The sequence below is a fragment of the Neoarius graeffei genome, chromosome 13 (genome assembly GCF_027579695.1).
Source record: "Neoarius graeffei isolate fNeoGra1 chromosome 13, fNeoGra1.pri, whole genome shotgun sequence".
NCBI classification, from domain to species: domain Eukaryota; kingdom Metazoa; phylum Chordata; class Actinopteri; order Siluriformes; family Ariidae; genus Neoarius; species Neoarius graeffei.
In genome coordinates this window covers 61,564,912-61,592,349 of record NC_083581.1, presented here as the reverse complement: position 1 = coordinate 61,592,349, position 27,438 = coordinate 61,564,912, and the positions used below count along the sequence as shown (strand labels likewise).

The following is a 27,438-nucleotide window of genomic DNA, read 5'->3' as shown; positions in this document are numbered from 1 at the left end:
ATAAACTATACTACATGTATATTTTATACTATATACATGTATATTATGTATATAGTATAAAATATACAAAGTTTATACATTATATGTATACTGTGTGTGTGTATGTGTATATATATATATATATCTCATTATCTCTCATTATCTCTAGCTGCTTTATCCTTCTACAGGGTCGCAGGCAAGCTGGAGCCTATCCCAGCTGACTACGGGCGAAAGGCGGGGTACACCCTGGACAAGTCGCCAGGTCATCACAGGGCTGACACATAGACACAGACAACCATTCACACTCACACCTACGGTCAATTTAGAGTCACCAGTTAACCTAACCTGCATGTCTTTGGACTGTGGGGGAAACCGGAGCACCCGGAGGAAACCCACGCGGACACGGGGAGAACATGCAAACTCCACACAGAAAGGCCCTCGCCGGCCCCGGGGCTCGAACCCAGGACCTTCTTGCTGTGAGGCGACAGTGCTAACCACTACACCACCGTGCCGCCTATATAAAATGTATTGCACAATAATAATAATAATAATAATAGCTGGCTTTATTTGTTGTATATCAGATATATTCCATTCAGCTAGCATGATAGCTAGCATGACTCGTCTTCAACTCGTTCAGTATCATGTTAGCTGAATGGACTATCTGATGTGCCACTGGACACCAGCCAACATTATTTAAATGTCTGACACACAGTATGCACTTACAGTGCAGTGCAAAAGTCTTAGGCACATGCAGTGAAATGCTGTAGAGCAAAGATGCCTTCAAAAATAATTAAATACAAAAAGAAAAAAGAAAGCACAACTTTATTCATCACACACTCGTGAAGTTTCCTCTCTGCATTTAACCCATCTGAAGCAGTGAACACACACATGCACACACACGTGAGCAATGAGCACACACACATACCCAGAGCAGTGGGCAGCCATGCTAACAGCGCCCAGGGAGCAGTTGGGAGTTAGGTGCCTCGCTCAAGGGCACCTCAGCCCAAGGTCGTCCCATATTAACCTAACCGCATGTCTTTAAACTGTGGGGGAAACCGGAGCCCCTGGAGGAAACCCACACAAACACGGGGAGAACATGCAAACTCCACACAGAAAGGCCCTCGCCGGCCGCTGGGCTCGAACCCAGAACCGTCTTGCTGTGAGGTGACCGTGCTAACCACTACACCACCGTGCTGCCCAAAAAACACCATAAAGATCAGTAAGCAGTAATGCATGAAAAAAGTCAATGTTTGGTGAGACGACCCTTTATTTATAATTTATTTATTATTAAAATAAATAATAGCAGTCTCAGGTACAGTTAATGTAGTTTTATAAGGAAATGAGCTGTAGGTTTTACTGAGCGTCTTACACAAACAGCCACAGCTCTTCTGGACACTTTGACTGTCGCACTTGCTTCTTAATTTTGCAGCAAAACCCCGTAGCCTTCATTATGTCAGAAAAGTTGTCTCTTCTGTAATATGCTGCTTTCTTTACTAACATACAAACATTTTTCTGTAACATTTAATTTTGTATTGGAAAACAAATGTTTGGAAATCTAAAGTGTTTTTGTACTGGTTCCATAATGTAGAAGTCATAAAATAAAAATCTATAATTAATAAAGTTTGTCCTAAAAAAACAATAGGGTGCCTAAGACTTTTGCACAGTACTGTAAGTCAGACACATACAGTACTGAACAAAAGTCTTAGGCACCCTCAACGTGTCCAGAAAACCTGTGTCTGGTTCTGCAAGATGCTCAGTAAAACCTACAGCTCCTTTCCTTATAAAACTGTACATGGTACACTTGAGACAGCTTTTTTTTTAAGCAAAGGGAAGCATATAAACAATTTCATTCTTTTTGAAGGCATCTTTGCTCTACAGCACTTCTTTGCATGTGCCTAAGACTTTTGCACAGTACTGCATGTCTGACGTATGTAGCTAATGGCTAATGTCTGCCATGTAGCTACAATAAAAATGTGTGAGAATATGCTAGAAAGTGTTAGAAGGGCAGTTCATAGTTTGTATAATACCGTTAACTTGTACTACTTTTAACATTCCTAGGCAAATCAGCTTTCCGTTTTCCAGTGATCAGGTTAGGCTCCTTTGTTGGCTGTAGTTGATAGTTTAAGGTTTATTATTCTATCCACATTCACTGGATATGAGCAATCGTGCACTTTGATTGGCTACTCTACTACTAGGATATCAGCTCATATACCATGAGTAGAGAAAAACAAAATGGCAGCGCGTGTTGCTGAACCAACCGAGGACGAAATAAAAACTCTACTTGAAAACAAAACCCCAAAAAATACAAAAAATAAAAGCAACATAATATGTAATGAAAGTATTTGATGGTAAGAACATATCGGTTTTTTATGTTTCAAGAATTATTATTATTATTATTATTATTATTATTATTATTATAGTATTTTTCGCAAATTGCTACTGTCATTTCGCTGGTTTGTTTACATTCTAAGCAGAGATTATTTGATCTGACGTTTTGTATAAAGTTTTTACGTATCGAATTTGCAAAAAATCTAAATAAAAATGCCGTTTCTCAAAATCCAGTGAATGTAGATAGAATAAAACAGTTATTCCACTCAATCTCGTCATACATGTCTTATAGCTGACTCAGGGCCTCTGCATGCTCTTGCGACAAGGCTTTCACAGACAGCTTTTCGCAGACAGTTGTAATTTATCGTTGAGCGGGGAGTAATAGGCGTGCGCGATGTTATTCACCGCCACAACGCAAGGGGGCACGAAGTCGCGAAATCGCTAGGAGTAGTTGGTGGGTGTGGTTAGTGGAGTGTTTATCCTCCGGTTACTTATAATGACTAGAACTGGAGTCGTATAGATGTACATACTTCCTCACTTCCTCGATCAACCGCTCTTCGTGCTGCTCCATCTTCGCTCGTGTTTTTAAAAATGGCGGTAGTGAAAACAAACCAAACCGGGAAAGTAGGGAAGCGGAAGTGCGTGTACAGTGGATGTAGAGTGGACCAATCAGAGCCCTCTTGTCTGCGACGTTGTCTGCGAGGCTTCTGCGGTGGTCACAATTTTTGGGAGGTGCGTGCAGAGCGTCTGCGAAGGTGGGGGGGCTACGCAGACGCTATCTGCGACGCTATCTGCGAGGACTAGGTTGTCAGCATAAATTGGCCTTCAGTCCTATGCGCCTCGTCGACTATCAGCTCAAGTACGACTCGATTTCATGGAATAACTTAAATATTTTTCGATGTTTTCTTATGTTATTCATTGATAACATACTATGATAAAGTCCGTTATTAATGATTGTATTGGTAGCATAGTTTCATTTAATACAATTCAGAAATCATCAGGTAACTAAACCAAATATTTCACTAAAAATGGTCGAACTGGAGTCAGAGCAGTTTCAGGTTAAATGAAGCGATTTGATGCTGTACATGTTAAGAAAGAAAGAAAGAAAGAAAGAAAGAAAGAAAGAAAGAAAGAAAGAAAGAAAGAAAGAAAGAAAGAAAGCACAACTTTATTCAAGTCAAAGTCAAGTTTATTTGTATTGCGCTTTTAACAATAAACATTGTCGCAAAGCAGCTTTACAGAATTTGAACGACTTAAAACATGAGCTAATTTTATCCCTAATCTATCCCCAATGAGCAAGCCTGTGGCGACAGTGGCAAGGAAAAACTCCCTCAGACGACATGAGGAAGAAACCTTGAGAGAAACCAGACTCAAAAGGGAACCCATCCCCATCCGGGCAACAATAGACAACATGACTATAACATTAACAGTCCTAACATAAAGTCAGCTTCGTTGATGCTATAAACCCCCCACCGATGGAAACCCGAGCGCAAAACCGTTCACGACAACCGTAGTCCCAGAGTCAGCAAGTCAACTGCAGTCCTAAAGTCAGCAAGTCAACTGCAGTCCCCAGCCACAAAAGCACCTCTGCAAGTCTCCAGAGTGTCCTCCAGGCGCGACCCCCAACTGTCCACATGGGGCCACCCTCCACAGGAGCGATGTTCATCACACACTTGTGAAATTCTGCTCTGCATTTAACCCATCTGAAGCAGTGAACACACACATAAGCAATGAGCACACACACACACCCAGAGCAGTGGGCAGCCATGCTAACAGCGCCGGGGGAGCAGTTGGGAATTAGGTGCCTCGCTCAAGGGCATATTAACCTAACGCAGACACGGGGAGAACGTGCAAACTCCACACAGAAAGGCCCCCGCCGGCTGCTGGGCTCGAACCCTGAACCTTCTTGCTGTGAGGCGACCGTGCCGCCCATTGTGCATTGTGATACTGGCAAATTTCTGCATTTCTACACTATGGAACTCACAATTACGTTTTTTTTTTTAAAATCCTCGTTACAACCTTGAGTAAGGCCACAAATGCAAACTTGCACAGCTAATGTAGAGTAACAAAACAATGTGAAACAAAACATTTTTAAAATGTAAAATAGCTTTGAGATCTGATGTGCTCTGTAGAAATTAAGCAGCTTGATAACACATGACTAAGCACAAAATTATCATGCTTACAGAAGATAATACAGGGCACTCAGGTCAGTCATGCTTTCAAACAAGATTGCATAATGTTCATCAATAAGGCTTTCTCTGTTAATGAGGCAAACCTGTGGCTCCCTGAGTGTAATCTTATTACTGTGATCTGGGAACAGCTAAACTCAAACAGACACGTACGCAGCAGCTGAGGCGAACACTAATTGTTCTCCCACTGGCCTGCACCCCCAGCCTAAGCCTTTATGTAACACATACAATGCTGTTCCTGATGCAATGTTTTGTTGATGAGGGCTTAACACATTCAAGGCCAGTAAATTGTGTTGAACACAGATGTGACTGACAGCACTGACAGCTCGGTTATACCACATGACACTCCGGTCTAAATTTAACCTGTTGGCTTATCAAGATTAGAAATCTCTCATTAATATTCTGCTTGTCATCAGTTCTCGGGACAATAAGCCTTAGCAAATGTATATTTGCAAAATATAAATAATATAAGCAAAATTTAAAAGGTTCTATTCACTGTTTAGCTACTGACATACCAGTAGCCCAAGGAAGCTGTTCAAAATTTCCATAAAAATATTTCTAGTAGCATAATTATTATCAAAACTGACACCAAATAATCTTCATATGCTTCTGTTTCATGATATCATTCTCCTGCGCCAACAATATGACCAAAATGTTAGATCATTTTGGTAACGTGTTATACAACATCCATAATAACTTGCTCCGGGTAAAATCCTGTACGTTATAATTGCTCAGAACTAGTCATAATCACATTCATAACACTTTTCAACATCATGATGTCAGGTTTCATACCAGATTAAGCATCTTTTCAAAAGTAGTCAGTATTGTATTACATTATAACACAGGTTCTGATAAAGTACGTGTCTTCTTTAGTTATAATGCATTTTAACATTCGCTAGAAATGCACATGAATTTTGATTTAATGCAAATTACATAATCAAGCACTATACGCTTTCACAGCTAACTGTGGATTATATATGATGCATACAGAATTCATTAAATTATGGCAATCAAATGAATCTTAAAGTGAGACCAACTATAAAAAGTATTGTTACACTTTTTGTAAATATTGGAACTTGTTATTTTGGCAAACAAAACCCATTCGATAAATTCCATAAAGGACAGGAGGTATATTTGTTCCAAGTTCCTGCAATCATTCTGAGGTTAATTTTCCAATAAACCCTGCCTGATTCAAGCATTCATTAATAAGAGTAACGCATGTGGACTGGACCATAGACAAACATGAAGGTAACATACAGACCGTTACAGAAAGCTTACAGGAGTGGTATCCTCAGAGCTGAGCAGCAACCTTTTAATCTCATTTCTGTCCACTTAAACCTGCTGCTTATTCACACACACACACACACACACACACACACACACACACACACACACACACACACACACACACACACACCTTCCTCTGGATAGGCATCTTGAGGACAAACTAAGGCTATTTTTTCACGATTGTCAACAGTCAATGAATCACAGGTGGTGTGCGGAATGACAAACGAATCAACAAGTGGTGTGAGGGAAGTGCATCTGAATGCATCTTTGTTAGATGTTTTTCAGTGTGCTTCTGCTATGTTTGAACACCTGAAGTCACACTGGTCCTTCAAATGCCAGTCTGATCACAATGAGTCGTTTCCATCTAAATAAGAACATCACTGAAATGTTACTGTTACTACATCAATGATAAAATCGGCACAGTTCTGACAATTTTTCACGTCTACCTCATGAAGAGGAACAATATAGAGTAATATCTGCTTATTATCAGGAGGGGTGTGGAATCACACACACACACACACACACACACACACACACACACACACACACACACACACACACACACACATACTAAATGTACTGCCTCCAAGGCCTTTTGGTCTCTCTGAGACGGACATACGCAGCCTTGAAATCTCCCATTGCTTTAGCTCTCCCCCAAACAAAGAGCAGCACACACCTCTTGAGTTGTCCTTAAGGACACAGGGAGCTCAAATATTCCATTTTAGCTCCCTGGGAAGCACATAAGTCTTTTAGGAAAGGAGATGTGTGTGTGTGTGTGTGTGTGTGTGTGTGTGTGTGTGTGTGTGTGTGTGTGTGTGTGTGTGTGTGTGTGTTGTGAGGGAGCTTGAAAAATCTGAGATTATAAAAGGTTTCTCATGCTCGTTATAGTCAGGGTCAGTGTAGAAGAGCACCGCTGTACTTTATTGTACTGATTTTGCAATTATAGTATCTGAAAATTTGCACCAAGACAGAGCGTGTACACTGTATGCAGATCATGAACAACCAAGACTCTGTCACTGGTTATACAAGAATATTAAAATATGCAAAGCACATGTTATTAAACATAGTTTGTTTGGTTTACACAGGATATGACTCAAAACAAACTGTAACTGGTCCAGATCAAGACGAAGAAGGCTCACTCGTGCATTATCACGTGCAGCATTTCACAATGCCTTAATCCTGATGTTCTTCTTAGTTATATCCCAGGCTATCTTTTCAGGTTTTGTAGGAATCTTAGAAAATCCTTTTTAATTATTCCAATTATTAGTTGAAGAATATTTGTGGAAAATAAACACTTCCATGTGTGATGTATGAATTCCGGTGCATGCCATGAAAACTAAAGGCTCTGTTACTAATATTAGATTATAGATGGAGTCTACTCCAGTATATTTACAAATTGTTTGTCATATCAACAACAATAATAATAATATATTTTTAAAATATAAAAAAACGAACATGGTATATTTTCAAATCACAAACTAGTGCACCTTTTTATTTAACATATTTTATTACTATATTACATTACTATTTATTATATCAGTAAAACAAAGCTTACATGTTCAGTGAGTACACTTAGGAAAATATTTTGTCTATAATTGAGATATGTATGCAAACATAAAAGACTACAGGTCAAGAAACAAAATGTTTGCTTCCTGCTTTTTAATGTTTTATGGAGTATTTGCTAATGATATTATAAAATAATATTTTTATAAATACTCTAGTGTGTTTACAGTAAGTGTAATATGTCTTAACCTGAGAGAAACATGACTTTATTATTATTATTATTATTATTATTATTATTATTATTATCCTACCTTTCTGTTTGAGTCCATCATGAGGAGATTATCAGGGGGGGAAATACACAGGATTCCTTTTCTTTCTCTTGTTTGTAAAATAAAAAATATATATGTCACAGCTTTCTTCTTTAGAATAAAATCACCAGAAAGTAATCGGCTTTAAAACTTTTAAATAAACACAATAAAGAAACGTAGCTAATAATTAATATCCGTTAATTAATTATTTTCCAACGTCATCTTGAAATGCTCTCTCTCTCTCTCTCTCTCTCTCTCTCTAGTTGTTTCTGAATGAAACTTCACTAGACTATGTTTACAGTGCTTTATTACTGTATGCACAGCAGAGCCGGCAATGAGATGCTCTACGTCTGAAGCTGTGATTGGATGAAAGGGAGGCGTGGCCACAGTGGCGAGTTGTGATTGGTTGCATGTAGTCGCTGCAGGTAACGCGTACATGGTGCTGTTCTTTACTTGCCTCTTTTATATATATATTTGTGTGTGTGTGTAAACATTGTTTTTATAACAATGTTTATAAAACATACATATATATATATATATATATATATATATATATATATATATATATATATATATATATATATATGTGTGTGTGTGTGTGTGTGTGTGTAAACTGTAATTATTTAACTGTAGGAAACAAATTAAGCTATATTATGAGCATATGTGTGTGTATAAACATTGTTTTTATAACAATGTTTATAAAACATATATATATATATATATATATATATATATATATATATATATATATATATATATATATATGTGTGTGTGTGTGTGTGTGTGTGTGTGTGTGTGTGTGTGTGTGTGTGTGTGTGTAAACTGTAATTATTTAACTGTAGAAAACAAATTAAGCTATATTATGAGCATATGTGTGTGTATAAACATTGTTTTTATAACAATGTTTATAAAACATATATATATATATATATATATATATATATATATATATATGTGTGTGTGTGTGTGTGTGTGTGTGTGTGTGTGTGTGTGTGTGTGTGTAAACTGTAATTATTTAACTGTAGAAAACAAATTAAGCTATATTATGAGCATATGTGTGTGTATAAACATTGTTTTTATAACAATGTTTATAAAACATATATATATATATATATATATATATATATATATATATATATGTGTGTGTGTGTGTGTGTGTGTGTGTGCATAAACTGTAATTATTTAACTGTAGAAAACAAATTAAGCTATATTTCGAGCATAATAAGATTAGTTCAAAACTTTGTATAGGGTTAATTAAGCCCCTCCCCTTTTTTTGCCAAACCAAATAATAAATAATGTATAAAAAATAACGAGCCATTACTTGGAAATGAGTGATTTTTATTCCAACAGGTTTCAGTTCACAGTTGGTTCTATGCTCCAAATATTTCATTAAAAGTTATTATGACATCATAACCAGGTGTTTAAGATGTCAGGTGTGCCTAACTTCAGTATTGGTTGGAAATAACAAACCAAGCACCTGTCTCTGCACAAATACCTGTTGCTTAGCTGAAATAAATATATATTATTTACCAGCTTAAGGTCGGTCCGTATCGTGAAATACCTCAGTCACGGTATTTCACGATATGGACCAACCTTAAGCTGGTAAATAATATATTTCTTTTTTTCTTTACCAAATTCTAACAGAAAATGAGAGCGCCCGAAAGGGAAACCATATTTAGAACAAACCTGCTACAAGCTCGTAAAAAACACACCCTGGCTGGTTGTGGATGGTTTCCCTTCATGAAAACCTCAACCAACTGCTGTTTACGGGCCACAAGGACTTCTCTTGACTTGTTGAACTCAGGGTCCATGAAGATATTTAGTTTCGAGCCGGACTGATTCAGATAGCGCTGGATACTTCTCTGGAAAGACGTGAGCGAGGCCATTTTTCTTTGTTGCGAACTTGAAAAAGTTGTACAGCAACATGTTTAGTTCTTTGCCAGGTATGTCATCCACCTTTTGACCTTCATTTAGGTTTCAACAGAACTTCCCAAAGACATTGAGGTCATAGGTCATCTTTTTTGTTGTATTTTCTGCCCTTTGCTCCTCAATAAACTGCTGGATTTGCTCGGCATTAGCAACAGTTACAGGTTTTTAGCTTTCTCCTGAAATGTTTTCTTTTATTTTGTCTTCATCAGGGTAGTAAAACTCGCTTTCGCTGTGAACACTGTCGTTATCGCTATCCATGCTGTACAATTAATGCTATTACGCTGAGAAATGCAAAAATAAATGTTGACAAAAAATTGCTACTATGTTTGTTGTTGTTGTGAATGAGCAAGTCGCCAAAGGTCCGTAACCGGGGTCCGTATCGTAGGATTCTGGACTGCTCGCAAGCCAATCAGAGCGCATGATTTGATGGAAACCGGATCACGAAAAAAATAAAAGTTATTTTTATTATTTAAAAAAAATCTACTATATTAAGCCAAAATGGGCCAGCAAAATTCATTTTCCATAAAAATATCTCCCATCCATTTTCTAAGGGTCAGAGATGGGTTGACACTGGGTGAGAGGTGGGGTACACCATACAGCAGGCCTATTCAAATGGCGGCCCGCGGGCCACATGCGGCCCACACGCGACCCAGATGCGGCCCGGACGCGGCTGACGTGATGCGTCACTAATTCCGTATAGGCCAATACCACGAGTCTCCAAAACTTAGTACATGCATTTTCATTACCTGATAAAAATAAATAGATAATATTGTAATAATTATTTTGCACGTTTGTTATTTCCCAGCTACTGTTAACTCAGTATGTTCAAATGGAAACAACAAATAGCCTATGCATACTCTATCAAGTGCGCGGAAAAGCGGAAGAGTGGTATGTGTGGAAGAGCGGAACTAGCGACATCTCGGAGAACTTGTGGCCCAGCTCAAGCTCTTGGATTCAAAATGTGGCCCAGAAGGAAAACTAATTGAATAGCCCTGCCATACAGGTTACCAGGCTATCACGGGTTAAAACAGAAAGACAGCCATTCACACTCACATTCACAACTATGAGCAATTTGTAGCCAGTTGACCTCATCTGCATGTCTTTGGACTGTGGGAAAAGACCAGAGCACCCGGAAGAAACCCACACAGACATGCAGAGAATATGCAAAACTCCACACAGAAAGCGAGGACTATCTTGCTGTGAGGTGACGGTGCTGATCACTGCACCACCCTGCTGCCCTGGAATTTCCCCCCCCCATAAATTTCTGGTATAGAAGTCAAAAATATTGATCATGACACACTACATCTCTGTAATCATTGTTGACCTTATGAGTATATCATTGGCCATGTCAGGACATACACTTTGGAGACTAATAAAGAAAACTGCAAAAAGGCAACACTCACACTTTAGATTAATCATAATCTCTTGCTGCATGTTATAGCCACACGGAATATGGACGTCTTTTTAATAGTTAGACAATTAAAGATGTCACTCCCATTGCATCTGAATTTACATTATGTCAGCAAAGAGTCAGAAAACAGGTGAATATAAATGAACGATGTGTCTTCTTCCATCCATTGTCTATAGCCACTTATCCTGTTCTACAGGGTCACAGGCAAGCTGGAGCCTATCCCAGCTGACTATGGGCGAGAGGTGGGGTACACCCTGGACAAGTCGCCAGGTTATCGCAGGGCTGACACATAGAGACAACAACCATTCACACCTACGGTCAATTTAGAGCCACCAATTAGCCTAACCTGCAAGTCTTTGGACTGTGGGGGAAACTGGAGCACCCAGAGGAAACCCATGCAGACACGGGGAGAATATGCAAACTCCACACAGAAAGGCCCTCACCGGCCTCAAACCCAGGACCTTCTTGCTGTGAGGCGACAGTGCTAACCATTACACCACCGTGTTGTCAATGTGTCTTCTTATGGAGTTAAAATTAAACATCCAAAATAGAAAGCACAATTCTGAAGTCTCAAGGGGTTGTGTGAAACATACTGCACAGAATTGATTTCACTGTGAATGCCACTGTGCACAGAGCAGTCAATAAAAGCTAGTTACAGGAATCATTTTGATTGATTTCTCAGCCCAATTACCAACATAGCATGTTTATACCAACTCTAGTGCACAGTCTATATGTGTGTATATAAATATCCTGAAATAACTTGTATGCCAGTGTTTTCGTCTTTATAAGTCTTTTCTCTGAAGTTGTAAAACTGCATTTATAACTTTCTCCTGAACAGATTTTAGGTCCTCTTTTCAGATTTTTTTTTCTTTTTGTTTTGTGTTTTGGATTGCTTATATATACAGTTAGGTCCATATATATTTGGACACTGACACAAATTTTGTTTTTTTACCTGTTTACTGAAACATATTCAAGTTATAGTTATATAAAGGACATGGACATAAAGTCCAGACTTTCAGCTTTCATTTGAGGGTATCCACATTAAAATTGGATGAAGGGTTTAGGAGTTTCTTAAGGAGCTCTCCATGCAGGTGAAACAAGCCATCCTTAAGCTGCAAAAACAGAAAAAAACCCATCCGAGAAATTGCTACAATATTAGGAGTGGCAAAATCTACAGTTTGGTACATCTTGAGAAAGAAAGAAAGAAAGAAAGAAAGAAAGAAAGAAAGAAAGAAAGAAAGAAAGAAAGAAAGAAAGAAAGAAAGAAAGAACTGGTGAACTCATCAATGCAGAAAGACCTGGACGCCCACAGAAGACAATAGTAGTGGATGATTGCAGAATAATTTCCATGGTGAAGAGAAACCCCTTCACAACAGCCAACCAAGTGAACAACACTCTCCAGGAGGTAGGCGTATCAATATCCAAATCTACCATAAAGAGAAGACTGCATGAAAGTAAATGCAGAGGGTTCACTGCACGGTGCAAGCCACTCATAAGCCTCAAGAATAAAAAGGCTAGATTGGACTTTGCTAAAAAAAAATCTAAAAAAGCCAGCACAGTTCTGGAAGAACATTCTTTGGACAGATGAAACCAAGATCAACCTCTACCAGAATGATGGAAAGAAAAAAGTATGGTGAAGGCATGGTACAGCTCATGATCCAAAGCATACCACATCATCTGTAAAACACGGCGGAGGCAGTGTGATGGCTTGGGCATGCATGGCTGCCAGTGGCACTGGGTCACTAGTGTTTATTGATGATGTGACACAGGACAGAAGCAGCCAGATGAATTCTGAGGTATTCAGAGACATACTGTGTGCTCAAATCCAGCCAAACTGATTGGTCGGCGTTTCATAATACAGATGGACAATGACCCAAAACATAAAGCCAAAGCAACCCAGGAGTTTATTCAAGCAAAGAAGTGGAATATTCTTGAATAGCCAAGTCAGTCACCTGATCTCAACCCAATTGAGCATGCATTTCACTTGTTAAAGACTAAACTTCAGACAGAAAGGCCCACAAACAAACAGCAACTGAAAACCGCTGCAGTAAAGGCCTGGCAGAGCATTAAAAAGGAGGAAACACAGGGTCTGGTGATGTCCATGAGTTCAAGACTTCAGGCAGTCATTGCCAACAAAGGGTTTTCAACCAAGTATTAGAAATGAACATTTTATTTACAATTATTTAATTTGTCCAATTACTTTTGAGCCCCTGAAATGAAGGGATTGTGTTTAAAAAATGCTTTAGTTCCTCACATTTGTATGCAGTCATTTTGTTCAACCCACTGAATTAAAGCTGAAAGTCTGAACTTCAACTGCATCTGAATTGTTTTGTTCAAAATTCATTGTGGCAATGTACAGAACCAAAATTAGAAAAAAGTAGTCTCTGTCCAAATATTTATGGACCTAACTGTACAGTACCAGTCAAAAGTTTGGACACACTTTCTAAATCAGTGTTTTTTCTTTATTTTTTATTAATTAAAAGACATCTTAAAGTACACTACCGTTCAAAAGTTTGGGGTCACCCAGACAATTTTGCGTTTTCCATGAAAAGTCACACTTTTATTTACCACCATAAGTTGTAAAATGAATAGAAAATATAGTCAAGACATTTTTCTGGCCATTTTGAGCATTTAATCGACCCCACAAATGTGATGCTCCAGAAACTCAATCTGCTCAAAGGAAGGTCAGTTTTATAGCTTCTCTAAAGAGCTAAACTGTTTTCAGCTGTGCTAACATGATTGTACAAGGGTTTTCTAATCATCCATTAGCCTTCTGAGGCAATGAGCAAACACATTGTACCATTAGAACACTGGAGTGATAGTTGCTGGAAATGGGCCTCTATACACCTATGGAGGTATTGCACCAAAAACCAGACATTTAGTAGAATTTAGCTAGAATAGTCATTTACCACATTAGCAATGTATAGAGTGTATTTCTGATTAGTTTAAAGTGATCTTCATTGAAAAGAACAGTGCTTTTCTTTCAAAAATAAGGAAATTTCAAAGTGATCCCAAACTTTTGAACGGTAGTGTATGCCTTGCCCAAAACACTTAAAACTAAGACATTTGTTAAACTGTTTAACAAAAATAAAACTAATCTAAATGTTCAGATTAAAAAAAGAACAAAACTTATATGTATATCCAATCATTAATGTCATATTATTGAAGCTTTAGGTCTGCTTTAAATTATATTCAAAATCTGAAATGTTTACACAGATTACTTTTCTTTCACTGAGTTTGGTAAAGAGGAGCTGTGAAGATGTTATTGTCACAGTGTCCTAATGCAACATGCCAAACCTTTGTTCACTACGGCAGGGGTGAATCCGGTGCACTTCTAAACATAAATAAAGAAGATTTTGTTCTTTTGTATGGTACAGGAAAATACGTATGTACCTTCACCAGACAAAAGTGAGAGGAAAGCTCTTTCGGTTCCGTATGATTAAATCAGTTTTCTTTGAAAATCATTATAAATAAACACAGACCCTTATAAATCAAAGTCTGGGTGGACTGGGTGGTTGTGAAGGGGCTGGTATTGTTCAATGATTCAAAGAACCAGTGGTTCCTAAAAAAGATTTGGATTCTGATTTACTATGAATTTCAACCTTCTTTTTCAAAAACGTATTTACACTCATTCAGAACCACTCCTGTTTTTATAACCTTATCTTGTTTCCTTTGTCATCTATGGATCAAATCAGAGATTTGAAATTGCATCTGATTCATTATTACATTGTTTGTGCTCTCACACATACTGCTCGCACGATTGAATTTCTTAACACATTTAATACATGATTTTATAATAATTATACATTTTTTAGTCATTATCTTAGTAATTATCTATAACTTGTCTATAAAATTAATAGTCAAAAACTTGATTCAGGCTTCTAGAGCTTGCCTTTGTTCCTTCAGCCTTTTTATTGCATATGGGTTTTTTTTCTTTTTCTTTTACAGGTATTCATTACTGAACCTTTTTGAGTTTATTGCTATCTTTAGTCATTGTGGACAAATATCTGGGAGCAGGATATTGCAGGAGGTTTTTTTTTTTATTTAAGTATTTGCAATGGCGGCACGGTGGTGTAGTGGTTAGCGCTGTCGCCTCACAGCAAGAAGGTCTGGGTTCGAGCCCCGTGGCCGGCGAGGGCCTTTCTGTGTGGAGTTTGCATGTTGTCTGCGTGGGTTTCCTCCGGGTGCTCTGGTTTCCCCCACAGTCCAAAGACATGCAGGTTAGGTTGACTGGTGACTCTAAATTGACCGTAGGTGTGAATGTGAGTGTGAATGGTTGTCTGTGTCTATGTGTCAGCCCTGTGATGACCTGGCGACTTGTCCAGGGTGTACCCCGCCTTTCGCCCATAGTCAGCTGGGATAGGCTCCAGCTTGCCTGCGACCCTGTAGAAGGATAAAGCGGCTAGAGATAATGAGATGAGGATATTGCAGGAGGTTTTTTTTTTTTTTTAAGTATTTGCAATGGCGGCATGGTGGTGTAGTGGTTAGTGCTGTCGCCTCACAGCAAGAAGGTCCGGGTTCGAGCCCCGTGGACGGCGAGGGCCTTTCTGTGTGGAGTTTGCATGTTCTCCCCGTGTCCGCGTGGGTTTCCTCCGGGTGCTCCGGTTTCCCCCACAGTCCAAAGACATGCAGGTTAGGTTAACTGGTGACTCTAAATTGACCGTAGGTGTGAATGTGAGTGTGAATGGTTGTCTGTGTCTATGTGTCAGCCCTGTGATGACCTGGCGACTTGTCCAGGGTGTACCCCGCCTTTCGCCCGTAGTCAGCTGGGATAGGCTCCAGCTTGCCTGCGACCCTGTAGAACAGGATAAAGCGGCTAGAGATAATGATAATGAGATGAGTATTTGCAATCCAACATGATCCCAAGAAATATCAGTACCTTTTGAGACTTAGACAGACCATTCCGCAGACCTTGGAACAAGATTAAAAAAAAAAAAAAACATGTTCCGGACTTTAAGTCACACACGAGATACAAAAGTTTTCCAGATGGATTGATGTGACAATAAAGTGTCCTGTGATTTCCCAGCAGAGCAAACGAGATTTCTAATCTAGTGCAGTGTCGAACAAATACCGCTTTCTGAAAACTCTAACTATTTTTAAACTTATCAATGGTTGTAATTACTGTGCCATAGTCTATGTGTCAACACTAAGCCACTGAGTTAATGACACTAAACAGGCCTAAAGGGAAAAGGTCATGCTCCGTGTTAAGATCAGAGAAAGAGTGTTTCCTCTGTGACTAAAATCGGATTGCAACCTTTTGGTTTTTAAAGGTTAGATCAGTAAAATGAGATGTCTAGTCTCTGAAAAAGAATAAATATATCACATGCCTTGGTACATAGCTGATAGCTGCCTTACATTCATGAAGGATGAGTATTTGTAGGGACGTGACTCAGTAATCTGCATGGTCATGTGACTCGAGTGCCAGTGTCTGCTGGAACGTGCTTGCCTGCACTCCCCACACTGGCTCACCTTGATATGACTGGAAACTCATCTCATCTCATATTGGCTTTGCACTAGGATGAACTAACTGAACTGTCCTTAGAAGAGAGCGTGCAGCTGATGTGGTGTGATGTGATGCAGCATATCGTCATGTAGCCTTCTCTAAATAATCAAATGGAATTTTTTTTTTTAAAAACAGCCAAAACACTGAATAACAGTTTACCCAATGTGAATCATTTTACACAGTGGTCAGTCTGAAAACTTTTAAATAATTTCCTTCAGTGTTGACACTTCATGAAAGAAATCTTTGTCTTTGGATGTGGGGCTCATGCACTTGCGCTCTTTAAACAGAGGCATCAGTGTTTGAATGGGAAGCAGATAGGATCATCAGAATGTGACCAATCTAACCCAACTACATCATCATCATCCCCATCTCTTTTGTCTCTTTGACCCAGGCTTTTAAGTTCATGGCATATAGCACAGGATATCTTCACATGGATTAATCAAACTCTGGAATGCACTGGAATTGGGACACTTTCAGACTGAGAGGTCGAGTGCAGCTATATGGAGAGTGACATTGTGTTTTCCCTTTAGGGGAATCCGGCACTGCATTTTTCAAGTTGTCTAATTAAGAAGATTTGGCTTCAGTCTCCATCTCAAACTAAGTGAAAGAGACAATGAGCCCATCAAGAAGCATTAGTCTGAAGCCTGGGCCGAAAGATTTGGTGCAGTAGGGATGAGCACTGTCATGGAGAGCAGAACACTGCCGCTCTGTTCAGGTACTGTCTCCGCATGATCAGCAGGGTTGCCAAGCCTCAGCAAACTTTCCAGCCCAACTACATCAAAAACCACACAAAAAGATCTAAAACTAGACCAACAGCTTGGGAATTGGAAAGAAAGATTATGGGAAACAAGTTCACTGTGTTGTGCAGAGATTCTTGATTTCCAATATCTGCAATAGACCTTTGTGTCATTGCTTTGTACAAACATTATCAATTTCATAACTCCGTTTCCTTTTTCCAATCTTTACTATATGCATGGTTTTGTACGTTGTACGTTACAGATACACTGTCTGAACCTATGCCATAGCCAATCTATCCATCATCCGTAGCTGCTTATCCTGTACAGGGTCGCAGGCAAGCTGAAGCCTATCCCAACTGACTATGAGCGAGAGGTGGGGTACATCCTGGACAAGTTACCAGATCATCACAGGGCCGACACATAAACACAAACAACCATTCACACTCACATTCACTCCTACGGTCAATTCAGAGCCACCAGTTACCCTAACCTGCATGTCTTTGGACTGTGGGGTAAACCAGAGCACCCAGAGGAAACCCATGCAGACATGGGGAGAACATGCAAACTCCGCACAGAAAGACCCCCGTCAGCAGCCACTGGGCTCGAACCTAGAACCTTCTTGCTGTGAGGCGACCGTGCTAACTGCTGCACCACCCGCCATAGCCAATGTTTGCAAAAATTAATTAGACTTGATTTAGATTAAGTTGTTTTCAAATAATATCTTGGCAGACACATAGTATTTTTAAAATAGCCCCAAAATTACAACTCATTGACTTGCTTTTCCATTTGCAGCCTTGTTCCAAAATTAGCTCAATTTGGCATACAAACTGCAACACTGGCAACTCTAATGTCTAACTAATATGCAATGGAGTCAATATGAACAAAAGTGAAGACAAATTAAACAAATGTAGAAAAAAATAGCTGTCAAATATTTAACATACTGTTGTGGTCAGAAGTTTACATACAGTGACATGAATGTTATCTTGGATAGGAATGTCATGGCAATATTTGGGCTTTCAGTAATTTCTTTGAACTGTTCTTTTTCTGTGTCAGAATAATTGTACAGCATACATCTTTAATAAAAAAAACAAAACACTAGAATTCGGTGCAAAAGTTTTAATTTTCTTTAGGTTTTCTGAAATCAACACAGGGTCCAAATTATACATACAGGGTCAAAAATATACATACGCTCACTTAGATTATTAATTCAGAGGTGCTGAGACTTCCAAAATGTCTCTTATCTTGCCAAGGCCGAGGCCTCTTAACTTCCTGTTAGTGATCATGACTGACTACAGCTGGTATCCTCTCTGTGCCTTCATAAAAAGGGTTTGTTTACAGCACTCATTGGATTGACCAACACACAGTAAAATGGGAAAGTCCAAGGAGCTCAGTGCAGATCTGAGAAAGAGGATCACAGATATACACAATTCTGGAATGTCTCTTGGAGCCATTTCTAAACAACTGCAAATTCCAAGCTCAGTTCAAACAATTGTATCCAAGTTATTGTGAGGTGTAGTCACTTTGCCAAGCCACTTTGCTTCAAGAAAACCTAAACTGTCAGCCTCAGCTGAAAGGAAATTGGTTTGGATAGTCAGGAACAACCTGGGAACCACCATAGCACAGCTCTGCCATGAACTAGAAGCTGATGGATCACTGTCTACAGTTCAGATCACCATGGACTAAGAGGCTGCTATCCAAGAAATAACCCCCTGCTCCAAAATTGACACCTACAAGCTGAACTAAAGTTTGCAGCTGACCACACGGACAAAGAAAAAGCCTTCTGTAGGATAGCTGTATGGTCAGATGAGACAAAGATTGAGTTGTTTGGCCACAATGACCACCATTTACAGAGGGACACTGTGCCAGCTGGTAGTGGTGGTAGGATCATCATGCTCTGGGGCTGTTTTGCTGCCAGTGGAACTGGTTCATTGCACAAAGTGGATGGAATAATGAAGAAGGAGGACTACCTCAGAATTCTTCAGCATAAACCATCAGAAACTTGAGCAAGACTTGGGACTTGGGAGTTACAACAGGACAATGAACCCAAACATGCATCAGAGCTGGGTGTGGAGGATAAAGCAGGCTAGCGTTAAGCTTAAAACAAGTCCTGACTTCAACCCTATTGAAAATATATGGACCGTGCTTATAAGTCGAGTCCATGCCAAAAAATATTTTTTAATTTTTTAAAAATTTAATTGAACTCTACCAATTCTACCATGAAGAGTCATGAAATATCCAACCAGAATTCTGCCAGAAGCTTGTTCATGGTAAACAAAAAATGTTTGGTCAAGGTGAATCTTGTGAAGAGACATTTTACCTAAATATTAGGTGTGCTGTATGTATATTTTTGACCCTGTATGTATAATTTTGACCCTGTGTTGATTTCAGAAAACCCAAAGAAAAGTAAAACTTGTGCATCAAATTCTAGTGTTTTTTTTATCATTAAAGATGCATGCTGGACATTCTGACACAGAAAAAGAACAGTTCAAAGAAATTACTGAAAGCCCAAATATTGCCTTGACATTCATATCCAAGATGACATTTATGTCACTGTATGAAAACTTCTGACCACAACTGTAACTCATGTGTACAATAATATTTTCCCTATTGAACTGAGCTATAGATAGATACGTATACAGCTTGTTACTCCTGGACTTTCCACAGAACACATTAAGTCCAAACTGTGGGGGTTTTGGGGTGTTTTTTGTTAATTATATATATATATATATATATATATATATATATATATATATATATATATATATATATATATACACACAGAGGGAGAGAGAGAGAGAGAGAGAGAGAGAGAGCTTGACTTGTTTTTGAGATATTGAAGTTTGGATTGAGCCCAGAACTCAATAATAAATGTAACTTTGAGCTCCACTGGTTTATGTTATAGGATGTCTGTATTACTGCCAGGATAGTAGAAGTAGCAGAAAATCTATCATAAACCATTTCTTTCATTTTATGTAATTATATACAGGATAATTAGGTTGTTGGGCATCATTGCAACACGTTGTCACAAAATGTCTTTTGCAGATTTTTATTCTTCACTCTTTTAACTACTCTCATCTTTGCTATTTGTTTTACTGAATAATTCATGGTAGCTATTGAATAATATCCATCCATCCATCCATCCATCCATCCATCCATCCACCCATTATCTATAGTGTTTATCCATCAGGGTCACGGGGAAGCCAGAACCAATCCCAGCTGACTCTGGGTGAGAGGCAGGGTACACCCTGGGCAGGTCACCAATCTATTGCAGGGCTAACATACTGAATAAAATCCATCCATCCGTCCATCCATCCATAATCGCTTATCCTGTGCAGGGTCACAGGCAAGCTGGAGTCTATCCCAGCTGACTATGGGTGAGAAGCAGGGTACACCCTAGACAAGTCACCAGGTCATCGCAGGGCTGACACATAGAGACAAACAACCATTCACACCTACGGTCAATTTAGAGCCACCAATTAACCTAACCCACATGTCTTTGGATTGTCAGGGAAACCGGAGCACTCGGAGGAAACCTACACAGACACAGTGTGACCCTTTATGACCCGCCACGCATACTTAGATCAAAAGGTGCAGGCTATCTGCTGGTACCTCATATAGTGAAGCCTACATCAGGGGGCAGAGCCTTTTCTTACAAAGCCCCACAGTTATGGAACAGCCTTCCAAGTAGTGTTCGGGACTCAGACACAATCTCAGTGTTTAAGTTGAGGCTGAAAACATATCTGTTTAGTCAAGCCTTTTGTTAATAGTTTTATTAGGTAAAGGAGTAGATCTGGAGGGCCCTCAGGCATGTAGTGTTTTGGTAAACTGGGATATATGGATGCTGTTAGTCTCCCACTCACTCACTCACTTGGGTTTGTTGACAGTGTAGTGGCTGCTGCTTTATGTCCCAGGGCTCCCTCATGCCTGTGTTACCTTCTGGCTCTCCCCTTTTAGTTATGCTGTCATAGTTAGTTTTGCCGGAGTCCCTGCTTGCACTCAGCACAAAACATATACTGTTCTTACTCATCTGTCTGTCCCTCTGAGTTACATGTCGATCCTGAGACTGAGATGTTGACCTCTTCTGCTCCTCGGACCTACCTGATCCATCCTGATGCCCTACGTCTGGCTGGAGTCTCATCACATCACTCCTGTGGAGGACAGCCCCATATGGACAGTCGAAAGTTGCAATGGGAAGATGCTCTGGACACTTACAGTAATACATTTATGGCTGAGGACTTCAGTTAACTTGTTAACTTTCGGACTGCAGTTGTCATGAACAGTTTTGCACTCAAGTTTCCATCAATGAACAGTTTATAACTTCAACAAAACAGACTTCATGTTAAAACTACAACCCCGATTCCAAAAAAGTTGGGACAAAGTGCAAATTGTAAATAAAAATGGAATACAATGATGTGGAAATTTCAAAATTCCATATTTTATTCAGAATAGAACATAGATGACATATCAAATGTTTAAACTGAGAAAATGTATCATTTAAAGTGAAAAATTAGGTGATTTTAAATTTCATGACAACAATACATCTCAAAAAAGTTGGGACAAGGCCATGTTTACCACTGTGAGACATCCCCTTTTCTCTTTATAACAGTCTGTAAACGTCTGGGGACTGAGGAGACAAGTTGCTCAAGTTTAGGGATAGGAATGTTAACCCATTCTTGTCTAATGTAGGATTCTAGTTGCTCAACCGTCTTAGGTCTTTTTTGTCGTATCTTCCATTTTATGATGCACCAAATGATTTCTTTGGGTGAAAGATCTGGACTACAGGCTGGCCAGTTCAGTACCCGGACCCTTCTTCTACGCAGCCATGATGCTGTAATTGATGCAGTATGTGGTTTGGCATTGTCATGTTGGAAAATGCAAGGTCTTCCCTGAAAGAGACGTCGTCTGGATGGGAGCATATGTTGCTCTAGAACCTGGATATACCTTTCAGCATTGATGGTGTCTTTCCAGATGTGTAAGCTGCCCATGCCACACGCACTAATGCAACCCCATACCATCAGAGATGCAGGCTTCTGAACTGAGCGCTGATAACAACTTGGGGCGTCCCTGATTTCCATAAAGAACTTCAAATTTTGATTTGTCTGACCACAGAACAGTTTTCCACTTTGCCACAGTCCATTTTAAATGAGCCTTGGCCCAGAGAAGACGTCTGCGCTTCTGGATCATGTTTAGATACGGCTTCTTCTTTAAACTATAGAGTTTTAGTTGGCAACAGCAGATGGCACGGTGAATTGTATTCACAGATAATGTTCCCTGGAAATATTCCTGAGCCCATTTTGTGATTTCCAATACAGAAGCATGCCTGTATGTGATGCAGTGCCGTCTAAGGGCCCAAAGATCACGGGCACCCAGTATGATTTTCTGGCCTTGACCCTTACGCACAGAGATTCTTCCAGATTCTCTGAATCTTTTGATGATATTATGCACTGTAGATGATGATATGTTCAAACTCTTTGCAATTTTACACTGTTGAACTCCTTTCTGATATTGCTCCACTATTTGTCAGCGCAGAATTAGGGGGATTGGTGATCCTCTTCCCATCTTTACTTCTGAGAGCCGCTGCCACTCCAAGATGCTCTTTTTATACCCAGTTATGTTAATGACCTATTGCCAATTGACCTAATGAGTTGCAATTTGGTCCTCCAGCTGTTCCTTTTTTGTACCGTTAACTTTTCCAGCCTCTTATTGCCCCGTCCCAACTTTTTTGAGATGTGTTGCTGTCATGAAATTTCAAATGAGCCAATATTTGGCATGAAATTTCAAAATGTCTCACTTTCGACATTTGATATGTTGTCTATGTTCTATTGTGAATACTATATCAGTTTTTGAGATTTGTAAATTATTGCATTCCGTTTTTATTTACAATTTGTACTTTGTCCCAACTTTTTTGGAATCGGGGTTGTATAATGAATTTCCTGGTTTCACAGTTATACTTTGTGACTATACAGGACACTGTTATAGAAGCAAGTTATTTATAATCACATTATCTGTTATCACCCAAATGAGGATGGGTTCCCTTTTGAGTCTGGTTCCTCTTGAGGTTTTTTCCTCGTGTCATCTGAGGGAGTTTTCCTCACCACCATCGCCACAGGCTTGCTCATTGGGGATAGATTAGGGATAAAATTAGCTCATGTTTAACCCTTTGATGCAAAACATATGCACACTCCTTCTAATGCACAACGTGGGTCAAAAATGACCCGCATTCATTTTCCAGGTTATTTCATGCTGACTGAGTTTTTCTTTGCTCTATCTTTTGAAATCAATTTATTTTATGATTGAATATTCCAAGTATTCTTTAAATATCTTGTTTTTAATTACCACAAATCATTAATTTAATTTTTTCTTTCCTACTTTATGAACAAAAATACTTTTTATTTTACTACACATGGGTCATCCAAGTGTGATTTAAAATTAAATGTCTTAATACTATAATAATAATTTGTTTCAAGTAATTGCTTTAGCAGTGAATGGGGCCAGTTATTTATTTATTAACTATGTAGTTAGCTAAGCCAACTACAATAAAATTAGATAACTAAAGTAGAATATGTCGACAGCTAGGTAGCTAATAGTAATTACTTGTAACTTTCTGACAAGTAATCTACTCACTCTCAAGATAACCTAAACTTAATCAATTTTTTTCTAAGGTAATGTTAGAACAATTGAAAAACATTACTTCAATGTATTAGATGGGCAAAGGGCGCTGTGCTGAGCTGTGAAATGTCTGACACAAGCACAATTCACAGTTCCCACCAAACGCTGGAGTAAATGCATGCGGGCCGTTTCTGACCCATGTGTGTAAACTTGATGTAGAATTACAAAGGCTGTGTTTGTTCATAACTTAAGAAAGGAAAAATAAAAATGATGATTTGTGCTAAACAAAAACAAGATATTTACTGCATATTTGGAAAAGTAAATGAATTTATTTCAAAAGTATATCATAGAAACACTCAGCCATACATGAAATAACCTGGAAAATGAATGCAGGTCATTTTTGACCCATGTTGTGCATTAGAAGGGTAGTGATACAAAAAAGGTTTTTATTCAAAAAGTAAGAAAGGAAAAAATAAAATAAGGATGTATGATGATCAAAAACAAGTTAATTGAGGAATACCTTGAATACTGAATGATGGAATTAATTTATTGCAAAGATATACAGTTAGGTCCATATATATTTGGAAACTGACACTAATTTTGTTTTTTTACCTGTTTACTGAAACATATTCAAGTTATAGTTATATAATGGACATGGACATAAAGTCCAGACTTTCAGCTTTCATTTGAGGGTATCCACATTAAAATTGGATGAAGGGTTTAGGAGTTTCAGCTCCTTGACATGTGCCACCCTGTTTTTAAAGGGACCAAAAGTAATTGGACAATTGACTCAAAGGCTATTTCATGGGCAGGTGTGGGCAATTCCTTCGTTATGTCATTCTCAATTAAGCAGATAAAAGACCTGGAGTTGATTTGAGGTGTGGTGCTTGCATTTGGAAGATTTTGCTGTGAAGAAAACATGCGGTCAAAGGAGCTCTGTTAAGGTTTTGCTGGGATTCGAACCTGGTTCGTTGGTGTGATAATCCAGCAAACCCCCACTAGGCCACCAGGGGGATGACTCAAATGCAGAGGCGTGAGGCGGAAGTAGAAAAAGAATCAAAAGGTTTATTTAAACTATATACACTATATACAGGGCAAAACAAAAGACAAAAAAAAACCAAAGAGTATAATCCAAAAGAAAAGCAAAGTGCAAAAATACAAAAGCTAAGAAGATCAAAAAACACAGTACAAAGGAAACTGGAGATAAACATAACAGCACAAAGACTCCATGACAAGAGGACTGAACTCAGGGGTATAAATAGACAAACTAATTAAGGACACAGGTGAAGATAATTAGGCAATTAACACAAACACAAAACACAGGAACAGTGGCGGCCTCTAGAGGCCAAAATAAACACGACATGAAAAGGAAATAACAGCGGCCTCTAGAGGCCAAAACAGTCCAAGTCCTAACAGGACCCCCTCCTCTAGGAGCGTCTCCTGACGTTCCCAGGGCGATCCGGATGGGCCGAATGGAAGTCCCGACACAGTTCTTTATCTAGGACATCCCGAGCAGGAACCCAGCAGCGCTCCTCAGGACCATAGCCCTCCCAGTCCACCAGATATTGCAAGCCGCCACGGACCCGGCGGGAGTCAAGCAGGCGATTCACAGTGAACACAGTCTGCCCCTGGAAGATGCGGGGGGGTGGGGGGTTCCTAGGGGCAGGGGCATACGTAGATGTCAGTACGGGCTGTAACAGGGAAACATGGAAAGTGGGGTTGATCCTCAGAGTCCGGGGCAACTGGAGCCGGTAGGAGACAGGGTTCACCCTGCGCACCACCTTGAAGGGGCCAATGTAGCGAGGAGCAAGCTTGCGGTTCTCCACCCGCAGTGGAAGGTCCTTAGTGGACAGCCAAACACGCTGCCCAGGGCGGAAAGCGTGTGCAGGTCTTCTATGGCGGTTGGCCTGAGTCTGGTTGGTTCTGGAGGTCTGTATGAGGGTCTTCCTGACCTTGCTCCAGGTCTTGCGACACCGTCTCACATATTGGTTGACCGAGGGCACCCCCGCGTCCTCCTCCTGGTCCGGGAACAGAGGTGGCTGGAACCCGAATTGGCACTGGAATGGCGACAGCTTGGTGGCCGATGACTGCAGGGTATTGTGGGCGTACTCCGCCCATGGCAGCCAGGTGCTCCACGATGTCGGGTTATCCATAGCCAGGCCTCGCAGGGTGGTTTCCAGGTCCTGGTTGAGCCTCTCCGTCTGACCATTGGACTGTGGATGAAACCCAGAGGAGAGGCTGGCAGTGGCTCCGATGACCTTGCAGAACCCGTGCCACACTCGGGAGGAGAACTGGGGCCCTCGGTCTGAGACGATGTCCTGTGGAAGACCAAAGACTCGGAAGACATGATTAAACAAAAGTTTCGCAGTTTCAAGAGCAGAGGGGAGTTTGCACAGTGGTATGAAGCGGCAGGCCTTGGAGAATCTGTCAACTAAGACCAAAATGACCGTGTTACCTTGTGACTCAGGGAGACCCGTGATAAAGTCGACTGCCACGTGGGACCAGGGACGCCGGGGAATGGTCAGAGGATGCAGGAGACCCTGGGGACGCTGTCGTGGGTTCTTGGTTCTGGTGCAAACCTCACAGGACAGGACAAATGACCTTACTTCCTTCTCCATGTTAGGCCACCAGAAGCGTCTTTTCAGGAAGTCCAGGGTCCTCCGAGCTCCCGGGTGGGCGGTGAGAGGGGAAGAGTGACCCCACTGGAGAACCTTGGCCCGGGCTTGATGTGGGACGTACAAGAGGCCTGGTGGCCCCGTCCCAGGACCGGGGTCCTGGCGTTGGGCTCGTCGGACAGCCTCCTCAATACCCCAGCGGACAGGGGCCACAATCCGGGACACAGGGATAATAGGCCCGACTTCATTCTCCCTGTTAGTGGCAGAGAACAGTCTGGACAGTGCGTCAGGTTTGGTGTTCTTGGAGCCGGGGCGGTATGAGAGGGTGAAGTCAAACCGACTGAAAAACAGGGCCCACCTAGCCTGTCGAGGGTTCAGTCTCTTGGCTTGCTGGAGGTACTCCAGGTTCTTGTGGTCAGTCCAAACCAGGAATGGATGTTGTGCTCCCTCCAGCCAGTGCCTCCACTCCTCAAGGGCCAGTTTGACCGCTAGCAGTTCTCGATCCCCCACATCGTACCGGGACTCAGCAGGACTCAGGCGGTGGGAGAAGTAAGCGCAGGGGTGCAGCTTTCCTTCCGAACGTTGAGAGAGCACCGCGCCGACACCACTGTCCGAGGCGTCCACCTCCACGATGAATGGTTGGGAGGTGTCCGGGAGAACCAGAATGGGTGCCGTGCAGAAGCGGTCCTTGAGGTCTTTGAACGCCTTTTCTGCCTGAGGAGACCAGCCATAAGATCCACCTGTCCCTTTGGTGAGGTCAGACATGGGTGCTGCCACAGAACTGAAGTTCCTGATGAACTTGCGGTAGAAGTTAGCGAATCCTAAGAACCGCTGAACCTCCTTAACGGACTTGGGAGTAGGCCAATCCCGGACGGCCAGGGTCTTGGCAGGGTCCATTTGGAGTTGGCCTGTCCGTACAATAAATCCCAGAAAGGAGACCTCGGGAACATGAAATTCGCATTTCTGGGCCTTGGCGAACAGATTGTTCTGTAGCAGCCTCTGGAGAACCTGGCGGACATGGTGGCGGTGCTCCTGCACGG

The 27,438-nt window shown here is 40.5% G+C and overlaps 1 protein-coding gene across 2 annotated transcripts in view; it reads right to left on the bottom strand.

The window, feature by feature from the left end:
* slc2a1a (solute carrier family 2 member 1a) overlaps window positions 1-27,438 on the bottom strand; it is a 74,671-nt gene that overhangs the window by 17,446 nt on the left and 29,787 nt on the right. Inside the window, exon 1 of one of the 2 annotated variants that reach the window (XM_060936966.1) lies at window positions 7,598-7,679. The exons of the other annotated variant lie outside the window; for it this stretch is intronic. Coding sequence (XP_060792949.1) covers window positions 7,598-7,618 — 21 coding nt within the window. The 5' untranslated portion in view covers window positions 7,619-7,679. Of the gene's footprint in view, window positions 1-7,597; window positions 7,680-27,438 lie in introns of those variants that run through there. 2 annotated transcript variants of the gene reach the window in all.